General features: G+C 40.6%; 1 protein-coding gene across 6 annotated transcripts in view; it reads right to left on the bottom strand.

The window, feature by feature from the left end:
* Positions 1-253: 253 nt before the first annotated feature.
* Positions 254-20,068, bottom strand: part of LOC119858935 (core histone macro-H2A.2) — a 35,589-nt gene continuing 15,774 nt past the window's right edge. For 3 of the 6 annotated variants that reach the window (XM_038410497.2, XM_043518579.1, XM_043518578.1), the window contains 6 exons: positions 19,541-19,738; positions 16,666-16,776; positions 14,692-14,791; positions 8,855-8,944; positions 5,208-5,382; positions 254-896 (listed from right to left, as the gene is read on the bottom strand). In XM_038410497.2, the coding sequence (XP_038266425.1) occupies positions 731-896; positions 5,208-5,382; positions 8,855-8,944; positions 14,692-14,791; positions 16,666-16,776; positions 19,541-19,738 (840 nt within the window). In that variant the 3' untranslated portion in view covers positions 254-730. Of the gene's footprint in view, positions 897-1,542; positions 1,991-5,207; positions 5,383-8,854; positions 8,945-14,691; positions 14,792-16,665; positions 16,777-19,540; positions 19,739-20,068 lie in introns of those variants that run through there. The other 3 variants (XM_043518577.1, XM_043518576.1, XR_006282656.1) reach the window with 2 other exon arrangements.

The following is a 20,068-nucleotide window of genomic DNA, read 5'->3' as shown; positions in this document are numbered from 1 at the left end:
TGCATCCATTACCTGGCAAAAATTCCACACAGGGTTTAATTCAGTGTCTTTTATATGGAAGTATCTTGTGGCCATAGATTTGGTACTATCTGTACCCTAAGTATTCACATGTCAAATATTTCCACACACTGGAGGTATTGTTGACTTTCATTTTAAGGCAAAAGTGTATGCAATTAGGGTACTGTTTATAATAAATACACTGGACACATTTTCTTTTCTTTTTTCTTATAAAACAAAAAACAAAGATGAAATATTCTCAGTAATTACAGAGATTATTATGGGGTAAAACAAAATAGAAGGTCCTAGTACATCTTTAAAATTCTCTCTCCAACATGGAATGTAGACAAAAAAAATTAACATTTTGCCATCCACCCTCAAAAAAAGGAAGGGGAACAAAGAATTGTGTGTGTGTAAAATTCAAAGCTACAAATCTAAAATGAGTCCTAAACGAAAAAAAGCAAGACACATTTAAACAAACTTTTGAAGAGAGCTGTCAAATTAACTACTCAAGATTTCTTTAAGGTGATATAAAATGGTAGGGGGTATCTATAGCAAGAATTAATCACAGACTAAACCCTCTCCTCCATAGCAAAGCTCTCCATTAAGTCACAAAACATCAAACTACTAACATTCCCCCTCTTCACCACATTTTAAAAATAAAACCCACCTCTAATTCTTTAATGCTACTCAAATTTATGTTGAAAAATAAAGCTTCATTTGGCTGTCATAGCTACTTGGTGTCTAGCTTGGCCATTTCTTGCACGTAGATTCCGATGCTCTCACTGTCAAAGAGCAGAAAGTAAATGTTCTTCAAGGAGGAAGAACTAGCGTCATCAAAATGGGTGGAAATGGCTTTGAGAGTCACCTGGGCTGCGGTCTGTTTTGGGAAGCAGTTTCTATGCAGCAGAAGCAAAGGAAAAGATGGAAGTTAGTCTCAAATTCAGTCATTCTAATTGTTCATGGAAACACTACTCATGACACTGAAAAGAACAAAATGCATTTTCAAAATGAGTGTATATATACTATTACATGAGAAATCCTGCATTAAGGCAACACTAGTTGCAAATATAAAACACACAAGTCAAGAAATAAAACTCTAGGTTCTCATAGCAACATGAACTCAATTATACTATTATACTCACCAGCAGCAGTTACTATAATGTTGCAAAACAGTTTCAATTATCACTTGTTTTCACACATCTTTCTGAAATGTTCATTTTTAGGGTTGACCTTTTCCATCAATGGTCTATGCCTACATTTTTTTTCCCCAGGCATAGAAGTTCAAGCAACTTTTCCTCTCCCACTCAAAGGGGAATGGAAAAAATATTTTCTCGCTGTAACACAACAAACCCAAACATCCTCCCTCTCCTCCTTTAAAAAAAATGCCAGCAAAAATCCCTAACATTCCTTTGAACAAAACTACAGCAAAAATGTTTGAAATCTGGAACTTGGCATGGATATAATTCTCAGGACTAGTTCCTTTGCTTGTTTAGCAGGATGTATTCTCAAATTTAAGAGTAAGTGAAAGTAAAAGTTACTTACCTTTTTCAGTAACTGAAGTTCATTTGAGATGGTTTGTCCATATATATTCCACTCTTGGTGTGCATGCTCCCTATGCAGGTGAGATTGGTGTCTTGGCCAGCAGTGTCTGTGGGGGCTGCGCCTGTGCCCTGCATGTTCTCATGCTCCCATACGGAGGACATAAAGGATGGTGTGGGCCCAACGGTCACTCAGTTCCTTCGCCACTGAGTTCTTTCACCACTGCAGAATCCCAGTGCAATAGGACTCCATAGTAGTGGGAAAGGAGGGTGGGTCACGCAAAATACATATGAATAATACATCTTGAACTCCAGTTACCTGTAAAGGTAAGTAACTTTTCTTCTTCGAATGCTTGTCCATGTATATTCCATTCTTGTTGACTTCCAAGCAGTGATCTGATGCGTGGAGGTGGGTGCTCAGAGTCCATTTAATTAAAGATTGCAGCACAGCTCTGCCAAAGGAAGCATCAGACCTCAATGCTTCCACTATGGAGTAATGCTTGGTAAAATTATGTACTAAATCCCAAGTAGCTGCCTTAAAGATGTCCAAAATGAGAATGATTTACAAGGAATTGCAGAGGCTGGCTGTGCCCTAGTAGAGTGGGCTCTAATATAATTGGGAGTTCTAAACTAGTTAACTCATAACAAAGCTTAACACACCCTGAAACCCATACACTGGCCTGAAATCAGTTGACCTTTTCATTCTTTCAGCTAATGCTATAAATGATTTTGGGAAAGCTCTGAAGGCCGTGGTCCTTTGAAAGCAAATCGCTGAGAACATGCAAACGTGTAAAGTGTGCAACCTAGACACTCCTTGATTAGAATGCGGTTTGGGAAAGAAAACTGGCAGACAGATCATTTGATTCAAATGGAAGTCTGAAACTACCTTGGGTGGGAACTCAGGAAATCGTTTTCTCTTAGTACCAGGTATATGAACCCTAAGACAGTGAAGTGTGATTTGGGAATCTCTTCACGTGTGGAGCCCATCAACAGTCTTAAAGCTAAGAAGGTCTGAGCCCTCAAAAAGAAGATTCTCCACAGTTGTCTGCCAGAACTTTGGAGCCAGGGTGCCCATCCCATAATTTCTGGTGTTGCTGTGGCTTGCAAAACAGGGTCAGAAGCGCCTAGAGGTGCCTGTAAGGATGTTCTAGCTATTAAGTCTCCTTTTGTAACTAAAGATTTAAATTCCTCTCTGCTTTCCTGATGTAGTTTATCAGTAAAATCCAAAAAATTGTTTTAGTTCAAAAAACCATAACCAACAATGCTTGATAATTCAAATTTCTGAATTGTAAGATGGTAGAGAAACACTCATGACCAAATAAGTCAAGGAATTTTGGGTCCTTTTCACTTGGAGCAATTCTCGGTTGACACTCGATGCTCAAGTAACCTCTGATGCTCTAGTCTGAGTACCTGAGGCAGCTAACTTTGGGCTGCCATACAATACCAAAGTCTCTCACCATTTTCCCTCTAAGCTCCCACAGTACCCAATTTGGGCTATGGAGCCTCTTCTGAATGGGAGCAGTACGTAGACTTAGACATCTTTTTAGAAGTTTCCGGAGAGGATCTACCTTTCACTTTAGCAAAGCAGCAATGCTCCTTTTCCTCTGAGGACTTAATAATCATCCTACTGGAATCTGAAGATGGAGCCTCGAATCTAGTGGATCCATAATTCACTGGAGCACTTCTGGATTATGGTGGAACTTGTCCAACTGTGCCCAAATCAGAGGCTGGTCCCATGGAGCAGTCTAATAAAATCATTTTTAGATTTGCCTCCCTAGACTTTAAAGTCCTTTTAGAAAAAGATTTGTATACCAAGCATTTACTGGCGATATGGGATTCCCCAAACAAAAAAGACATCGGCAGAGACAGGAATTGCTGTCTCACAAAAGAGGCAATATTTAAAATCATGTGATTTAGGATGAGACATCCCTAAGTGCCACTAACAGGAAAAAGATCTCAGTGAGGAAAATAATAAAGAAGGAACATAAAAACTTCCTAAACTATCAACAAAAGAAAGCCTATTCAGAATGTTCCAACAGATAATTATCCAACTAACATTAACTATCCTAATGAACACTAATAAATATCTATTACATTTAGAGATTATGAAACAAGTGATACATTGAGAGGGAGATACTGGGGGCTCCATCTCACAGTCATGAATGGTGAGAAGTGGCAGTTGGGTCCTTCCGCCCCTTATGTCTTTAGGACAGAAGCACAAGGACAGTCGGCACATGTGCAGCCCCAACGGACACTACTGGCCAAAAACTCCAATCTTGAGTGCATGGGGTGCATGTGCACTAAGCATGGAATATAATGAACAAGCACTCTAAAGAAGAGGGTCACAATGGAGATTACACTATTTTGAAAACTATAAATCAAATTTATTTTAAAAGCTACAATTTAATAATAAAAAGAGAGAACACTATTGACCTATCAAACCTGATTCGGACTAAAACACAGTCAAACCAAGGACGGAAACAGCGAATGAAACAACACATGCATTAAAATTTTATTCCATTTCCATTTACACTTATATCCTGAGCCCTTAAAAATATGATTCTAGTTTGAAAAGTGATTTTGTAAAAATAGCATATTACTTATCAGATCAGCTCTTTCTGTGCATTCAGACACACATCTGCTCATTTTAGGAGTAAAAATAAGGTTTTCTTTACTTTTTTTTCCCTATTAACACAGTAGAGCCAACTTAATGAGAAAGAGTAGGCTAATGTCTACTCCTTCTTGTAAGTAACCAACAAAATCGTTTATTTCGGTCCAATCATTTAAAACTCTACAAACTCAAACATAAAAGATAGTGCAAGTGTAACTAAAGGCATCTGCTGTAGCCAGCAGCGTTGCATAAGTGTAAATGAAGGCTTAAATCGGCTTGCATAAGCTTTGTTACTGACAGAGTCCAAAGTGGGTTAGTGGGTAGGCAGTTAAAAAAATAACAAAACAGTGTTTTTACTTGTCAACCAAGCATATTTGATCTACAAATTATTGGGAGACAAACCTGCAATCCCACAATGATTTTTAAGTTGCTTTTCAGAGCAGAATCACACTCTAAAAACAAAACAATTTTTATCTAAAAGAAAAGATTTTGAACCACTATCTGGTTTAATGGGTGCTCTTGGGAAAACCTATATAAACAAACCAAAATTTACCTTCTTCTATCAAACTGCTCAGGCACAGGATGCTCAAGTAGACTAGGTGCTTGGTTCACTATTATTTATGTCTAATGTTTTGCTGGCATTGAAGCTAACAGTTTTATAGTGAGAAACACCATTGTGAGATTAGGTAGCATAAAACTGAAGTAACGCAGTCGTAAATTAGGCCCAGAGAGAAAGAATTATTCACCAACAACACAAAGCATAGTTGGTAGGCCCAATTTTTGATCTACCAGATTTGAATCTCCTTTTTATTAGATTATGTTCTACATAATTTATTATAAAGATTTTTTTATTGATAACTTCATGCAAAAATGACACTTCATTCCATTTTACTCAAGAAGAGCACTTTGTGTCTGGACCTGCACCACTGAAGTCAACTGGAGTTTCGCCACTGACTTCAATGGAAGTAGAATCTGGCTTCTATAATAATCCCCCTTCCTGCCATGGATGCTGTCAATTTGCAATAATATATTGGCCTCTTCTGGATAAAGATTCATACCTGCCACTGGGAAGAGGGGGGAAAGCCACAGACTTCAACTTCTTGTCTTCTGCAGCTGTTAAGCAGTTCTTAATAGTCTCCTCAAGTTGCTCTTCACATTTGTCTGAACCCCACTGTGGGATGTGACAATGGATCACAAACTTTGCTGCTAGTCCACTGGACTGGCTGAGGGCAGCTAACACATAAAGAAAAAGCGATGATTAGTTTCTAATACAGAGGTGGGCAAACTACGGCCCACAGGACCATCCTGCCTGGCCTTTGAGCTCTCAGCCAGGTAGGATAGCCCCCAACCCCTCCCCCGCTGTCCCCACTCCCCCACAGACTCAGCTTGCTGTGCCGCCAGCACTCTGGCTCACTGCTCCTGCCAGGGAGTGCGGCGGTGTGGCTGTGAGCTCCTGCCGCTCTGAGCGGCATGGTAAGGGGGTGGGGAGGTTGGATAAGGGGCAGGGAGTTCCAGGGGGCAGTCAGTGGACAGGGAGCAGTTGGATGGGGCGGGGGGCGGTCAGGAGACGGGGAGGTTGGATAGGGGGTGGGATCCTGGGGGGCGGTTAGGGATGGGGGTGTGGATAGGTGGTTGGGGCAGTCAGGGGACAGGGAGCGGAGGGGGAGGGGGTTGGATGGGGGTGGAGTCCCAGGGTGCGGTTCAGGGTAGGGGTCGCAGGAAGGGGCAGTCAGGGGACAAGAGCAGGGGGAGGTTGGATGGGTTGGGGTTCTGATGGGGACAGTCAGGGGGCGGAAAGTGGGAGGGGACGGATAGGGAGCAGGGGCCAGGCTGTTTGGGGAGGCACAGCCTTCCCTATCTGTCCCTCCATATAGTTTTGCAACCCCTCAGGCCAAAAAGTTTGCCCACCCCTGTTCTAATATAATCATTTTATAATTATCACACCTTCCATCCCAAAGCACTTCACTCACAACACTAATTATTGTTCACTCCAGAAAACTGTTACAAGAACATTAAGGCTGCAAAATCAAGCACTCAAAAATCAGGATATGTTTCAGAATTAAGGTTGCACTTGCAACCTTAATTGCCCCCCTTGTGCTATATGTTAAGATACAGTTGTTTAATTACATGATCAGATACTTTTCCCACAGGATCTGGGCCTCATTCAGTGAGTGATTAGTTATTTAATATTTGTCTTTATCCTCATTCAGTCTGTGGTCTCAGGCCTTATTTAACACACATCATTCAAACTCTGTACTGAATTCAGTATTACTAATTTTCTGATGGGCATTTCTATGGTGCTCTCTCAATTATATCTGAATGCTTCATAGATTTTTAATGAATTTATCTTCACAGCATCCCTCTGAGATTAGATAGTTTTATTATTCCCATTTCACATATGGGAAATAGAGGCACAAAGAGATTAAGGCCAAAAGTGTCAAAAGCGTCCAACAGTTTTGCATGTCCACTTGAGACACCTAGGAGGTGATTTTTCAGAGTACTTAATATTTTGATAGCACTTTATATGTTGAAAGTACAGTTCCAATCAACTTCAGTTGCAGTTGTGAGTGCTTAGTACTTCTTCAAATCTGTCACCAGGTATCTCACATTGTCCACCCAGAAAACGAGGAATATACAATTAGTGCCCAACTATGAAAAGTCTGGTTTAAGTGACTCGCCCAGGATCACATAGGAACTTTGTGGCAGAGGCTGCGATAGAATCCAGTTCTCCAGGGTCCCACTCAACTTCAAGGAAATGGATAAAGTTTGGAAAAGTTGTAAGCAACTGAAAACAGAGTCTTATTCGTAGATTAGAAGGCCAGATGAAACCACTGTTATCACCTAGTCTGATCTCCTTTATAACACAGGCTATGAATCTTTCCCAAAATAATTCTTTGACTATATTTTAGAAAAACATCCAATCTGGATTTAAAAATGGTCAGTGATGGAGAATCCACAAAGATCCTTGGTAAGATGTTTCAATGGTTAATTACTCTCACTGTTAAAAATGTACACCTTATTTCCAGTCTGAATTCGTACAGCTTCAACTTCAAACCATTGGATTGTGTTATTCCCATCTCTGCTAGATTAGAGATCCCATTATTAAATATTTGTTCCCCATGCAGGTACTTATACACTGTAATCAAGTCACCCCCTAAAACTTTCTCTTTGTTAAGCTAAATACATTGAGCTCCTTGAGTGTATCAATATAAGGCACATTTGCTAATCTTTTAATTATTCTCATGGCTCTTCTCTAAATCCTCCAATTTATCGACATCCTTGAATTGCAGACACCAGAACTAGACACAGTATTCACAACAGTGCCAAAAACAGAGGTAAAATAACATCTCTACTCCTTACTCATATTATAATGGAAAATGTTGAGAAACGTGACCTATGAGTGGTGCTACTTAAAATATACACAAGAATTTTCTGATCCACTACTTAACAAACAGTCAGTCACCTTTGGGATGGAGCACAGTATTTACAGGAGAGCTCCAGCCATTTAAAAAACTTTTAGTATTGTACAGTAGCATCTAAAATAATGAAAGTGGCAATTTTAAAAATACCAACATAGCATGTGACAACACAAATGGTAAAATACATTCATTTCATTGGGGTTGTTATCTTCCCTGGCAACAGGTTACCTGAATGAAGACCATTTATTTTCCATTGATGTTAATGGGTAAAAAAGTAGTTTACTCCAAAAGTGTTTAAGACTCAGTGTGACAGTGAGGTAAAATAAGTTGTAGCAAGTCTCTCTAGGGTAGTTGTGGATGCCCTTTGCTTGGGACTTTTAAAACTAGGCTATTTATTTGGGAAAATTTTAAAATTAGACTATTTAAAGCATCCAGTCTCTGTGGTTTTGAGACACTAGACTGGACAGTGTATTAGAAAATGTACTATAGGGAACATTGTATATAATCTTTTTTCCATCTTCAACCCCTATAAATCAGTTAATTTTGTTCACAAGTAAGATGCAACCTCCACAAAGTAAGCCCAAAGCTATATATTGCCACAGATATTTTAAAATTTCAACAAGTATTTCTTTCAGAATTATATTTTTTATAATATAGCCATTGTGCCAGGGGTGGGAGAATAGCAATTTAAGGAAAAAGATAATCACAAGATTTACATCTATATTATATTCAAAGAATTAAAGTACAGTAAGGGAAAACTTCTGCTTTGATTATTAGTTCTAATAAAATTGGTTTAACACAAGGTAACTTATGAACTACTGCTCTTTTTATATTTAATATATTATACTGTGAGCTAGATCCTTAGCTATGGCTGAGGAACCCACAATGTGCAAGTCTGAGGGTGCAGGATAGGTCAAAGGTCATAAAGCTCACCTTTGCATTCCCCCAATCTTGGGGCTGACATGGGCAGAAATGGTCCCCTGGTGTAAGTTAAGGCAGCCTAACTACTGCCAAGGGGCTAAAAAACAAAGCCATATGATGGGCATAGAACAGGGGCATCCTAGCCCCCTCTCTTTCATCCAAGTATGTCCCCTATACTACCACCAGTTAGAAAGAAGGCATAGGAGCCTCTACATTACCAGAGAGATTTTTTAAAAAATATTTCCTAGTGTAGACAAAGCCCTAGATTAACCCAAGAACAGATCAGAGTGGCAGGAGAAAGGAATGAATATTTGGGAGGAGGAAAAGCTGATCTACACAAAAAGATAATACAGCACCCTTTTTACCTTCAGCAACTTCCAAAGGTCCTTGTGATTTGCGGAGCTCCTTTACTGTTTCTAAAAATTCTTTCCCTCCAGCCTTTTCCAAAGCCTTGCCTGCAAGGAAACAAAGCAAAAGGCTTTTATTTGAAACAAACTGTATTTCTTTTAAAAATAAAATACAACTGCAAATTGTTTCAAGAACAAAAATTATACATGTATTATCTTGATTCACTCTTAATCAACAGGATTTATTTATCAATCCTAAACTGCTTGTTTTTATTAATACTTATTTTTATTAACATTTATGCATTGTACAAAAACCAAATGAATAAATGTTTGTTAACATGTGTGAACTAAAAATGTATGAAATAAATACTGTATGTTTAAACCATGTGGAATGATCATGTATTCTTCACCTTGCACAAACTAAAACATTTCCTCTTTCCTACTACACTCAGCAAAAAGAGGTTGGTATATAAACAACCAAGAGGAAATAATGTTGTATTTAATTTTTTAAAAATGCATTTTTGTAAGTGAAGCCTGTTCAGTTCTCCGGATATATCGTAAAAATGAGATTCTGACATCACAAACAGAAAGCCATCTCTATTTTTTTTCCTGATATGATAATAAAGAAAAAGTAAGAGAATATACATGAATAGAAAATTGAAAAGGTTTAAATGTGCTAAATTTTTCTAAATGCCAGTTACATTTGACCATCATGGTTCTTAATATGCATAATTAAATTAAATCATCTCTCGATAATATGAGATACCAGCAGAATGAACTTATTGTTAAAATCTTGAAGTTAAGGTATGCTTTTTTGTACTGGTTTCAGAGTAGCAGCCGTATTAGTCTGTATCTGCAGAAAGAAAAGAAGAACTTGCGGCACCTTAGTCTCTCTCCAAGGTGTCACAAATACTCCTTTCCCTTTTTTGTACTGTCCAACATGGCTGCTTATTATTTGAGTTCTTGAAAATAACACTGCATGTAACACTTTTTTTTTTATTGGTTTTGGTACAGTGAGTTAGTTAGTATTTCATTATTTGAAGTACCTGAACTTTAGTTCTCTATAAAATATGCCACCTTTTTTGTCGTAGAGGTTTAAAGAAAAGTGCATAGTAGAGTTTGCGGTACTTGCTCCTCAGATAGCCCTGAGAAGGATGAAAACATGGGAACCAGATCTCTCATACTAGAAACTATCATAAATGAGATGTGCACAGTATATGAAAAAATTCTAATGAAAATACAAAATGTGCCTTGCAAGAATTTTCCAAGAATACCCCAAAACTGCTAACCTAAAAGTCAGGTTCAGTAATTTAGAAGATGATACAGTGGTTACTGGCAGAGTTATCTCTACTGTGTAACTTCAGTTCCCTGGTGGAGAAAGTGGACAATCAGGAAAACTGTGCCAGCAGAAATTATATTTTATTGGACTTCCAGAATAAGCTGAGGTAACTGATCCAATTACTTTTCTGCAATAATTTATAAAATAAACAAACAGTTGAGATGCCAGTGGGGATGAAATCCTTGCTGAATGATTATATGAAGCCCTGACCCTGTGCCTATTTCTGGGATCCTGACTGCAACTGATCTCGGGCAAGTAACTTCACTGCCCTGTGCCTCAGATTCCACACTTATAAAATGGTACTTCCTTATCTCACAGGAGTGGTGTAAGGCTTAAGACACTGATGTTTACAAAGCATGTGAGATCTACAGTGAAAGACATGATAAGAAGTATTATGAATACATTTCATTTCCTTCTGAGTTTTTTAAAATACAAATACAAAATAATTGTAACACAGAAAGGGATATATAAAGAGGTTACTCACCTTGTGCAGTAACCGCGGTTCTTCAAGATGCGTGTTCTTATGGGTGTTTCACTTCAGGTGTGCATATGCCTTTCATGCCCTTGATCAGAGATTTTTAGTTAACAGCATCCGTTCAGCATGCATAGGCACCCAATGTGTCCTCGTGCTGAGCACCAAGGCTATATAGGAGTGTGTAGGCAAACCATACTGAGTTCTTTCTCCACCCAAACATCCCTTAAGGAACAGTCTGAAGAAGAGGGAGTGGAGGGCAGGCAGTAGAGCATCCATAGGGGGACACATCTTGAAGAACCACAGTGAGTAACCTCATCCTCAAGTAACGTCCCTATCAGTCCTCCACTTCTGAGCAGTATCCCCAAATGGAGGAGTGAATTTCAGAATAGAGTCCAGAACTGAAGACAGGACTGCAGAACCAAGTGCTGTCTCGAATCTGACAGCTTGGATCAGGGCCTAATGTTTCTAAAATGTATGTATTGAGGCCCGTGTAGTGGCTTTACATATTTCAGATATTGGTACATTCTTCAGTAGTGCCATAGAAGTTGCTTGTGATCTGGTTGAATGTGCTATAACCCTCTGGGGGGATGAACACCGGCAATCTTATAACAAGCAATTATACATCCAGAAATCCACTTCAATAGTCCTTGACTGGAAATTGAGGATTCCTTGAAGCTATCTCCAAAGGAAATGATGACTTTCTAAATTGCTTGGTCCTATCTAAGTAAAACACCAATGCCCTTCTAACGTCCAGGTATGTAAGCAGGATTCCTATAGGGAACTACGTGGCTTTGGGAAAAACACAGGCAGATGAATGGACTGATGGAGATGGAACTCCAGTAGAACTTCAAGCAAGAATTAATAGACATTAAGAGACCTTGTCCTTAAAGAACGCCATGAGATGGCAGGGGGCCTGCCATCAAAACTCCAGTCTCCCTGACCCTTCAGGCTAACGTGACGGCTACTAAAAAGACCGTCTTCATAGACAAATGCAAGAGCGAACAGGTTGCCATAGGTTGATCAAATGAAGATCTCATAAGGTATTTAAGTACCAGGTTGAGGTCCCATGTTGAGATGGGGTCTTGAATCTGGGAATAGAAATTCCCCAAATCCTTACAAACTTAAGATGACACAGGGTGAGCAAATATGGAGAACCCTTCTACTGGAGGTTAAAAGGCTGATATTAAGGCCAAATGGTCCTTAATTGAGCTAACTGATAACCCTGATTTCTTTAGATCCAACTGGTAATCCAGGATGACTGAAACTGACACAGATTCAAGCAGAAGGCAGCAACATAAATGGAAGAGTGTCTTCCATTTCTGCAGGTAAGTAGTACAGATTAATGTCTTTCTACTATTCAGTAATACCTGCTGTACTTCCGAAGAGCAGGAGGATTATAATCCTGTGAACCATCTAGGAGCCATGCTCTGAGGCAGAGAACCTCTAGGGTGGGAAGAAGCACATGACCCACATCCTGTGACAGGAGATGAGGAATGACTGGGAGCTTGAATGACGGTAGAGCACATGGGTGAAGCAGGTAAGAGTACCAAGCTTGTCTCAGCCAGGTCAGCACTCTAAGGATAACCCTGTCCTATCTGATCTTGTTCATCACCCTTAATATCAGTGGCACTGGAGGGAATGCATAGAACAGTCCCCTCCTCCAGAATAGAAGAAAAACATCTCCCAAGGACTGGTGGCCTCGTCTGAGGACAAGGATGAAATATATGTTTGAGGGGTAACCTCCTTGTTCACCTTAGCCTCCTGTTCCTCAATTGTCTCTTCCTGTGGGGGGGACAGGTTGGGGATGGGAGAGCTGAACAACTCTGGCCTCTGTATGAGATGATACCAGTGGTCTGGCAAATTGCTGTTAAAAGGCAGCCCAATATGCCCCACTGCGGGTCCCATATAGAAGTGGGTGTGGCATGCAGGATTGGTTCCACCACCCTTGATAGCAAGCGCAATCCTCTCTGTAACTATCAGACAAGGGCTTCCTGGAGAGACATGTCTGAGAATCCTGAACAGAAATAGAAGAGACCGACTGAAAGTCTTCCTTATCTTCCTCCATCAAGTCCCATAGGGTAACACCCACAGAAAATGGTGTAAAGTCCTGCAGTACTGGAGGCGGTAATCCAGAGATCAGAGTCTCAGCACCTACAGGTGCTCAGTACCCAGGACGAGTGGGGACTCTCGCTCATCCGTTATTGAGAGGTCCCTTGTATACCTCCCCCTGTGGTACTGAGTAAGAGATCGGTACCAATGCAGTAGCTGCATTGACAGAGCTGCTGATGGTACCATTGGTGGGCGTACAAAAGTTGATGATAATGATACCTGACTCTATATTACATGCTTGGTGCCAAGGGTGCCGAATGCATAGGTACCAACGGCTGGACAGAATACACAGGTAACAGCTGGGATGAACGCAAAGGTACCAGTGGCTGGGACCAAACCCAATGGTTCCCATCCCAAGTGTCTATGCTCGCCCTCCTTGCTCAAAGATGGTAATGAGGTCTTCTCAGAACAATGTCTTATTCCTTGGAGGTCCAGGGCTTCACGGACCCGCTGGTACCGGAGGAGGAGTCCCTTGAGTCAATGGTACCAAGCCAAGAAGCTGAGGCTTCAGAGACTGTAGATCTCTCCAGAAACCTGGTCTTTTTCAGAGCTGGCTCCTTAAGATGAGAGTCTGTGCTCCTGTTTTTGGAAGTTTTCCCTGACACTTCCAACATCTCTCCTTTCTTAGGAGAAGGTTGTGCCAAGTTAGAAGAGGCACTGGATCTAGGTGCCGAGGGGGAGGGGTTGGGAGTCTCCTGACCTGGCTCAGACAATGGTTGAAGGGAGCGCTCCATGATAAACAGTCTGATCTTAATCTCCCTGTTCTTCCTTGCCCTGGGCTTGAGATGGAAGTTGTACTTCTTGGCAATGTACGACTCCCCCAAGCAATGGAAGTATTTAGAGGGGCCATTGCTCACCGGTATGGTCTCTGAGCAGGAGAGGCAGCGTTTGAAGCCCAGAGAAGCCAGGAATGCCCTGCCAGGAGGAAACAAGTCCCCTAGAGGGAAAGAGAGGAGAAATGATCCTCTTCCTACTTAACTGTACTAACTAATTATAATAACACAGAAACTAACAACTAACTACACTAAGTATTCTAAGAAAGATAAAGTGAGGCATGCTCAAGGGGCACACATCAAGGCTACATCTCAGACCAAGGCAGTTGAGAAGGAACTGAGGGCAGTTCATCTGCGCACTCCTTTATAGCCTCGTTGTCAACATGAGGAGGCATAGGGTGCATGGGCTGGACAGGCCCGGCTAACTGAAAATCTCTGATCAAGGGCTACAGAGGTGCATGCACACTTGAGGTGGAGCACCCATAGGAAAAATACTTGAAGAACAATTGATTATTTAACTGCATTAGCGACCATGGATTCTAAAAAGATGAAAACTTTTAAAAAGCAATAATAAAGGAGAAAGAAAGGCAGTAAAAAAGGACCAGCTAGGCTATCTATACTACAGCCTATGTTGGCATAACTTATGTCGCTCAGGGGTGTAAATATTCCTCCCCCTTGAGCGACATAAGTTACACCAACATAAGCATTCATGTGCACAGCCCTATGCTGGTGGAAGAACTTCTCTTGCCAATGTAGCTTATACGACTCGCAGAGGTGGGTTTTTTATGCCAACGGGAGAGCTCACTCCCATCAGCATAGAGCGTCTTCATCCGACCCGATACACCTGCACCACTACAGCACTGTATGTATAGACATACCCTTAGTCTTAATACTATGAACCACAGAAGATTTAATAAGCCTTGACTTGGAAGGGAGAATGATAAGATATCACACCTATACTATTTTGATCATGGCATTTGTCATCTCATCTGTATATAGGCTATTATTAGCAAGTCATTGATTAGCTGCAAATATCTGCTCAGTTCCAGCCTGGTTTTCAGGACAGAAATGAAAGAGTATTCAATTTCAGTAGTCAGCCAGTAGACCAGGTATCAGTCCAATGCTAGATTTGCCTTTGCTGCTTCGAGCTGAGCCTTACCTATTTCCTCCTTGAGGTCTATTTCAGCAGTTGTTGGGTGAACAATGCCTTCTACTTTCATGGAGCCAATATGGCTGACATCACTTTGTGTCAGAGAAAGCTGCAAGATGAGAATGAGAATGTAGAAAGAATTAAACTAATAATTTTAACTGTGAAATCATTTTCATACCAAATTACTACAAGAGAAGACAGATGACTATTCATGGGTCATTCATTTTACTGTAGTCATGTTGTCTGATTCCAACTTTTAAACTTTTCTTTTATATGCTCTTAGAGTAGACCAGGCCTAATTCCCACCCACACATCAATCACAGAACTGGAAACAACCAATAATTGAAGCCTTAATGAGAGTTTAAAAAGCCCTTCTACAGATTCTACAGTCTCATTTCTCTCTTTGTTCAATCTCAACAACAAAAAAGAAGACAGAAATATTGAGATTATCACACAAAAAATGACATCACAGCTCTATAAGCTTTGGAAACTCACCATTTGCACATGTTAAGTAGAGTTTGCTGGAGACTTGCTCTTAAATTCTGTGACTACTTCATTTGCAGTGAGCATGCTCCCTAACCTCACTGAGTCTCCCTACTTCATTCTGAAGAAGAAACACAGACCTGAATTCTGGATGATACACAATGGATTTTTCTTCTGTTGAAAACGCCCTTTGGTCTGGGGAAGATATGCGGGGCTGGTAGCCAGAAAACAGTGAGTTTTACCAATTCCACTGAGTGGAATTCTGTGCACTTCACAACTGTTATTATTGAGCAAGGCCTAATAACTCTACTCTAGTAGCAGGGTAAGTATCAGACTTCCCCATTTTAGAGAAGTAAATGGGAGGCTGCACAAAGTCACATCTGGTGGAATTGGGAACAGGACTCATATGTCAAACAGAGCAGACCCAAGGCTCATCCACTTAGCTACACTATTGCTCCAAAAGAACCTGTCAGATATATATGCTGTGGTATGCAATCTGTAAATTGGGGCTATCCCTTCATATGCTAAAGCACTGGATTAGCAGGAACTGACGAACCTGAAGGAGTGGGAGCCAACATGTCCAGTTTCTGGTGAATCAAACCAAATTGACACTGGAGTACTGAAACCTGAAATAGGTGCTACTGGCTTGGTGCCAACTTGCATATGGTCCCTGTGCCTAAGGGGTCCAGGCCAACAGCCGTAGGTGCTGATCTCAAATGGAGTCAGTGACAAAGAGGGCCTGACAAAGCATACATATGGCTCCAATGATTGAATATTTTTAAAAGGTTCTGAGATTCATAAGGCAGGCATGCAACTCCTCCGGGGGGGAGGGGGAGATTTGCAGAAGAAATTTCATGAAATATATTTTTCTTTGAAAGATCCTACCCTTTAAAATGAAAAAGCTTGAAGGATATCTCCATAGTTAAGTCTGTAAGAAATTATGCAGTATCTTTCAAATAGAATGATAATAAGAGGTTAAGGAAGCTAAAAAAAATCCTGCCCACTATGCGAAAAAAAGAGGAAGGAGAGAGTTTTGTTAGACATTTTAGCTGGACAATGTGGACATGGTAAAATCCTGTTAGAAACATTTTAGAATTCTGGGCAGCCAAACTGTTAGAAATCATTTTAGCTAGAAGATTAAACATGGTTTGTTAACATAACCAGAAGCAACGTAGCCAGGCCTTAACTAAACATGGCCCCCCTCTTTCCCCATAGCTATACTGGGAGACCCAAATCATCATTTCACTCTCACCAGGAAGAAAGAATATCCAGTCTTGATCTTGTAATCCTTCAGTCTGCAGACAAATTTTATAAGGGCCTAATCCAAAACCGACTGACTTCAGTGGGGTTTGGATCCATCTTTAAATTCCAAACAACTGAGCCAGAATGCTGGGCGAGAGTTTGTGTTCATGCAGGATGGGAAATATACTTTTGCTGATTTTAGACTCCATGGTGCCATCATATTTTACTATATAACATCTGTTCTCTGACTTCTATTACCTTCTGTCCTGGAACGAGGCTCTTAGAAGACAGGATGGTGAATCCATCCCCAGGTCCATCCTCAGATGTTGAATTTGAGGCCCCTTCTTTTTCATTCTCCTTCTGCTTGCTCTATTGGGGGGCAGAAGGCAAAATGAAGAAATAACAATCAGGAAAAAGAAGTCTGTGATTATAATCTTTCAAAAGATAAAAGCAACAGCCTTTTCATCTAAACTTCACAGGATGACAACCAAACCATAGCTTTTTACTACCCAAAAGTTATGTATTAGAAGAGTTCTCTACTATTTACTAAACACAGTAAAAGTTAAAGATGGAGCACAGTGGAGGTTTGTGGTACTTTAAGGTTTAGTAGTACACATATATATCTGTAGCATATTGAGGATTTTTGTTTTTGTTATTTTACTTATGCTGCATTAATTTATGAATATTCAAACTAAATAACATAGTTAAATGCTCTAATTTATATGGAAAAACAAACTGGGAGCAGCCACTAGAATTTGAAAATAAATCATAATCCAATGGCACTTCTATCACACAATTACCCATCACACAACCGATGACCTAGATGAAAAATTACTCACCAGTAACTGTAGTTTTTGAAGAGGGTTGCACCTGCAAATTCACACCTGTGGGATGCACCCCTTGGTGCAGCCTAGCTTCAGGTGTCTTCTAGGAAAAAAACCATGCCCTTCATGGTTCTGAACATTCAGACCAAAGGATGTAAGAGGCCAAGTAGATCAACACCTCAACTCCTCCTGCTAAACCCCAGAGTTTTGAGAATGTAGAATTCAGAGTAAGAGGGGAAGGTGGCTAGTGATGTGAATATGTAGAGGTATTACTCTCAGAGACCTACAATTATTGTTAAGTAATTCTATTTTCTTCTTAGAGGTGGTCTTTGCATGTTCCCAGCTCTGGCAGTATGGCAAGCAGTACAAACCCAAAGATGAGCTGAGCAATCCTAATTAAACAAGGATTGCAAAGTAAGTGTTGGATCTAAGTGCCAAGTCAAGAACACAGTGCTGCATAAAGGTGTGAACAGAACTCCAGGGAGCAGCTCTAGTAGTTTTCTATGATGAAAACATAAAAGAAGGATGAATTGATACCACTGTAGCCTTTGTAGAGGGAGCCCTAAAGTTCTTAGGTACTGTTACTATGGCTAAAATGTAAATGCATAATCTCATCCATTTCAATGGATGATGTACAGAAATGGCATTATCTTTACATTTATCCCCCAAGGCTTCAAAAAGTCTAGGTGATGACCTAAATGACTTAGTCCTATCCAAACAAAATCTCATACACCTCTTAACATGCAGAATATGTAATCTCATTAGATTTTGGAAAGAAAAACCAAATGAGACTACAAGAGTAATGTTTTGAGTTAGGTGGAACTCAGAATCCCCTTCAGCTGCTAGCGATGGGGAAAAAAACCCAATTACATATGTGCTCCGCTTGTGGGGTGATGGCCTCCTGCTAGACAGGGACAGAGGTAGGTGATGATCCACTAGATACCTGGACCTTATAAACAGACAAAGGAAGCTCAAGAGGGTAGAGAAGGCAGGACTCTCCTGCAGGCTGTGAGACATACAGGGAGCGGGGTAGGCTCCTGTGGTGGAGAGACTTAAACTAGGGCCTTGGCAGGGAGATCCTTAAGGGAAGCAACTAGAGTCCCCAGAGAGGGGAGTCAGTGGAGGGAAAAACTTGCTAGACAAAAAGCAACAAAGACAAAACTCTGCAGAAGCAGATTAGGGTTCTGTGGGGGAGGCCCTGAGGTAGGTCCAGCAAGAGCACTTCAATGGACCCTGAGAGGGGTGGAAAAGTTATTAAAGATTTACTTGGCCCTTGTTGCACCCTTTTGCTACCATGGAATGAGTTTTAAATTTCTAAGTGACTTGATGAGAAGACCAAGCCAAAGAAGACCCTAGAGATGACCAGTGTGCAAAGACTAGTGGTCTGCAAGGAGTGCTAGAAATAAGCATCTCTGGCAGCACTGTACTCTAACACAAAGGGGTGCACTCATGGTGACTACTTTTGGTAAAAACTTTGGGTGGGGATACAGGACAGCTTTGTCCCCATGGCCTAGAGAGTGAAGGAAAGTTTAGCAGTCAAACCTCCAACCCATTCATTCTTCTCACAGATGTAATTGCAATTAAATTTAAAAAAAAAAAAAAAAAGCATTGAAATCGTGTCTCCAGCAAGAGATCAAAAGGTAAGAGGAGAAGATGGAGACTGATGTGAATACGCAGAGACATTACTCTGAGAGAATTACAAAAGGCTGAAATAATGCATCCTGTTCAGCACCAAGTATAGATCCCATGTCAGGACAAGTTCTCTGACCACTGGAAATCTTAACCAGAAATCCTGTCATGGTAGTATGGCTGAAAACTTTACAGTTGTCAGCTAAAGAGTAGTGATGGTCTGCTGCTTTGTTGTTGGGCTTCTTGGGAACGAGGGTGGAAAAAATAAGGGTGGGTGATGAGGAAGTGTATTTTACATGCTAGAGTATCCTTTCCACAAAGCTGTTGCAGGATCCTAGTGACTGTATAGGTTTTTGTGAAGGTATCATAGAAGGTAATGTGAATGTACCTGAAAAGTATCCTCTAAACACTGTCTGCCACGATTCTGGAAGCTCATTACAGAAATAACCTGATGGCTCATTTCTCCACTCACTTTTGCTAATTTGAGAGAAAATCCTAGACCATGTACTTCTCACTCATTATCAACCCCTACCTCCCACTTCCTGTTGTCACAAACAAGATACCAATCAACTAATAAGCAATGGGAAGGCAACCATCTAACTTCTCCTATTCCCCTGTATCATTCTTCATTGAACCAGTCTCTCCCACCTTCCAAAACACCAAACCTAGTTCCTGCTTACCTTTTTGGGTGCCCTGGCTTTGGTAGCCTTTGCTTTTTTTCCACTCTTCTTGCTCACCAAGGATTTCCTCCCTCTCTTTTCAGGAGACGGGGAAAGGATAGTTTCAGATTTTCCTTTGGCACCTCGTTTTTTGGCAAGAAGCTCTGGTTGAATTCTGGGCAGGACCCCTCCACTTGCAATGGTCACTCCTTTTAGCAACTGCAGGGAGAGGCAGTATAAAGAAGCATGACTTATCTGATTAAAATCCCTCATTCTTGACTAGAATTGTCCTCATAGACTACACTGCACTATACACAAGCAGAGTATACAATATTTAAAACACGCATTTTATTCTATTTGTTGAATTTGTACTGTAATGCTCATACAAAAGTAACAATGCACTTCACAATAATTATTTAATAGCAAAGGTAAACAGCCTGAAATTAAAGGATGCTGGCTAGGGATACAGAATTACAGACCTAAAAGCAATTAAGGAATTCTCCATCTGGCAAGCCTAGTATAAAAAATAACTCAGCTACGGATCAGATT

The sequence above is a fragment of the Dermochelys coriacea genome, chromosome 7 (genome assembly GCF_009764565.3).
Source record: "Dermochelys coriacea isolate rDerCor1 chromosome 7, rDerCor1.pri.v4, whole genome shotgun sequence".
Classification (NCBI taxonomy): domain Eukaryota; kingdom Metazoa; phylum Chordata; order Testudines; family Dermochelyidae; genus Dermochelys; species Dermochelys coriacea.
The sequence above is the reverse complement of the archived record's forward strand: the minus strand, read 5'-3'. Positions and strand labels throughout refer to the sequence as shown.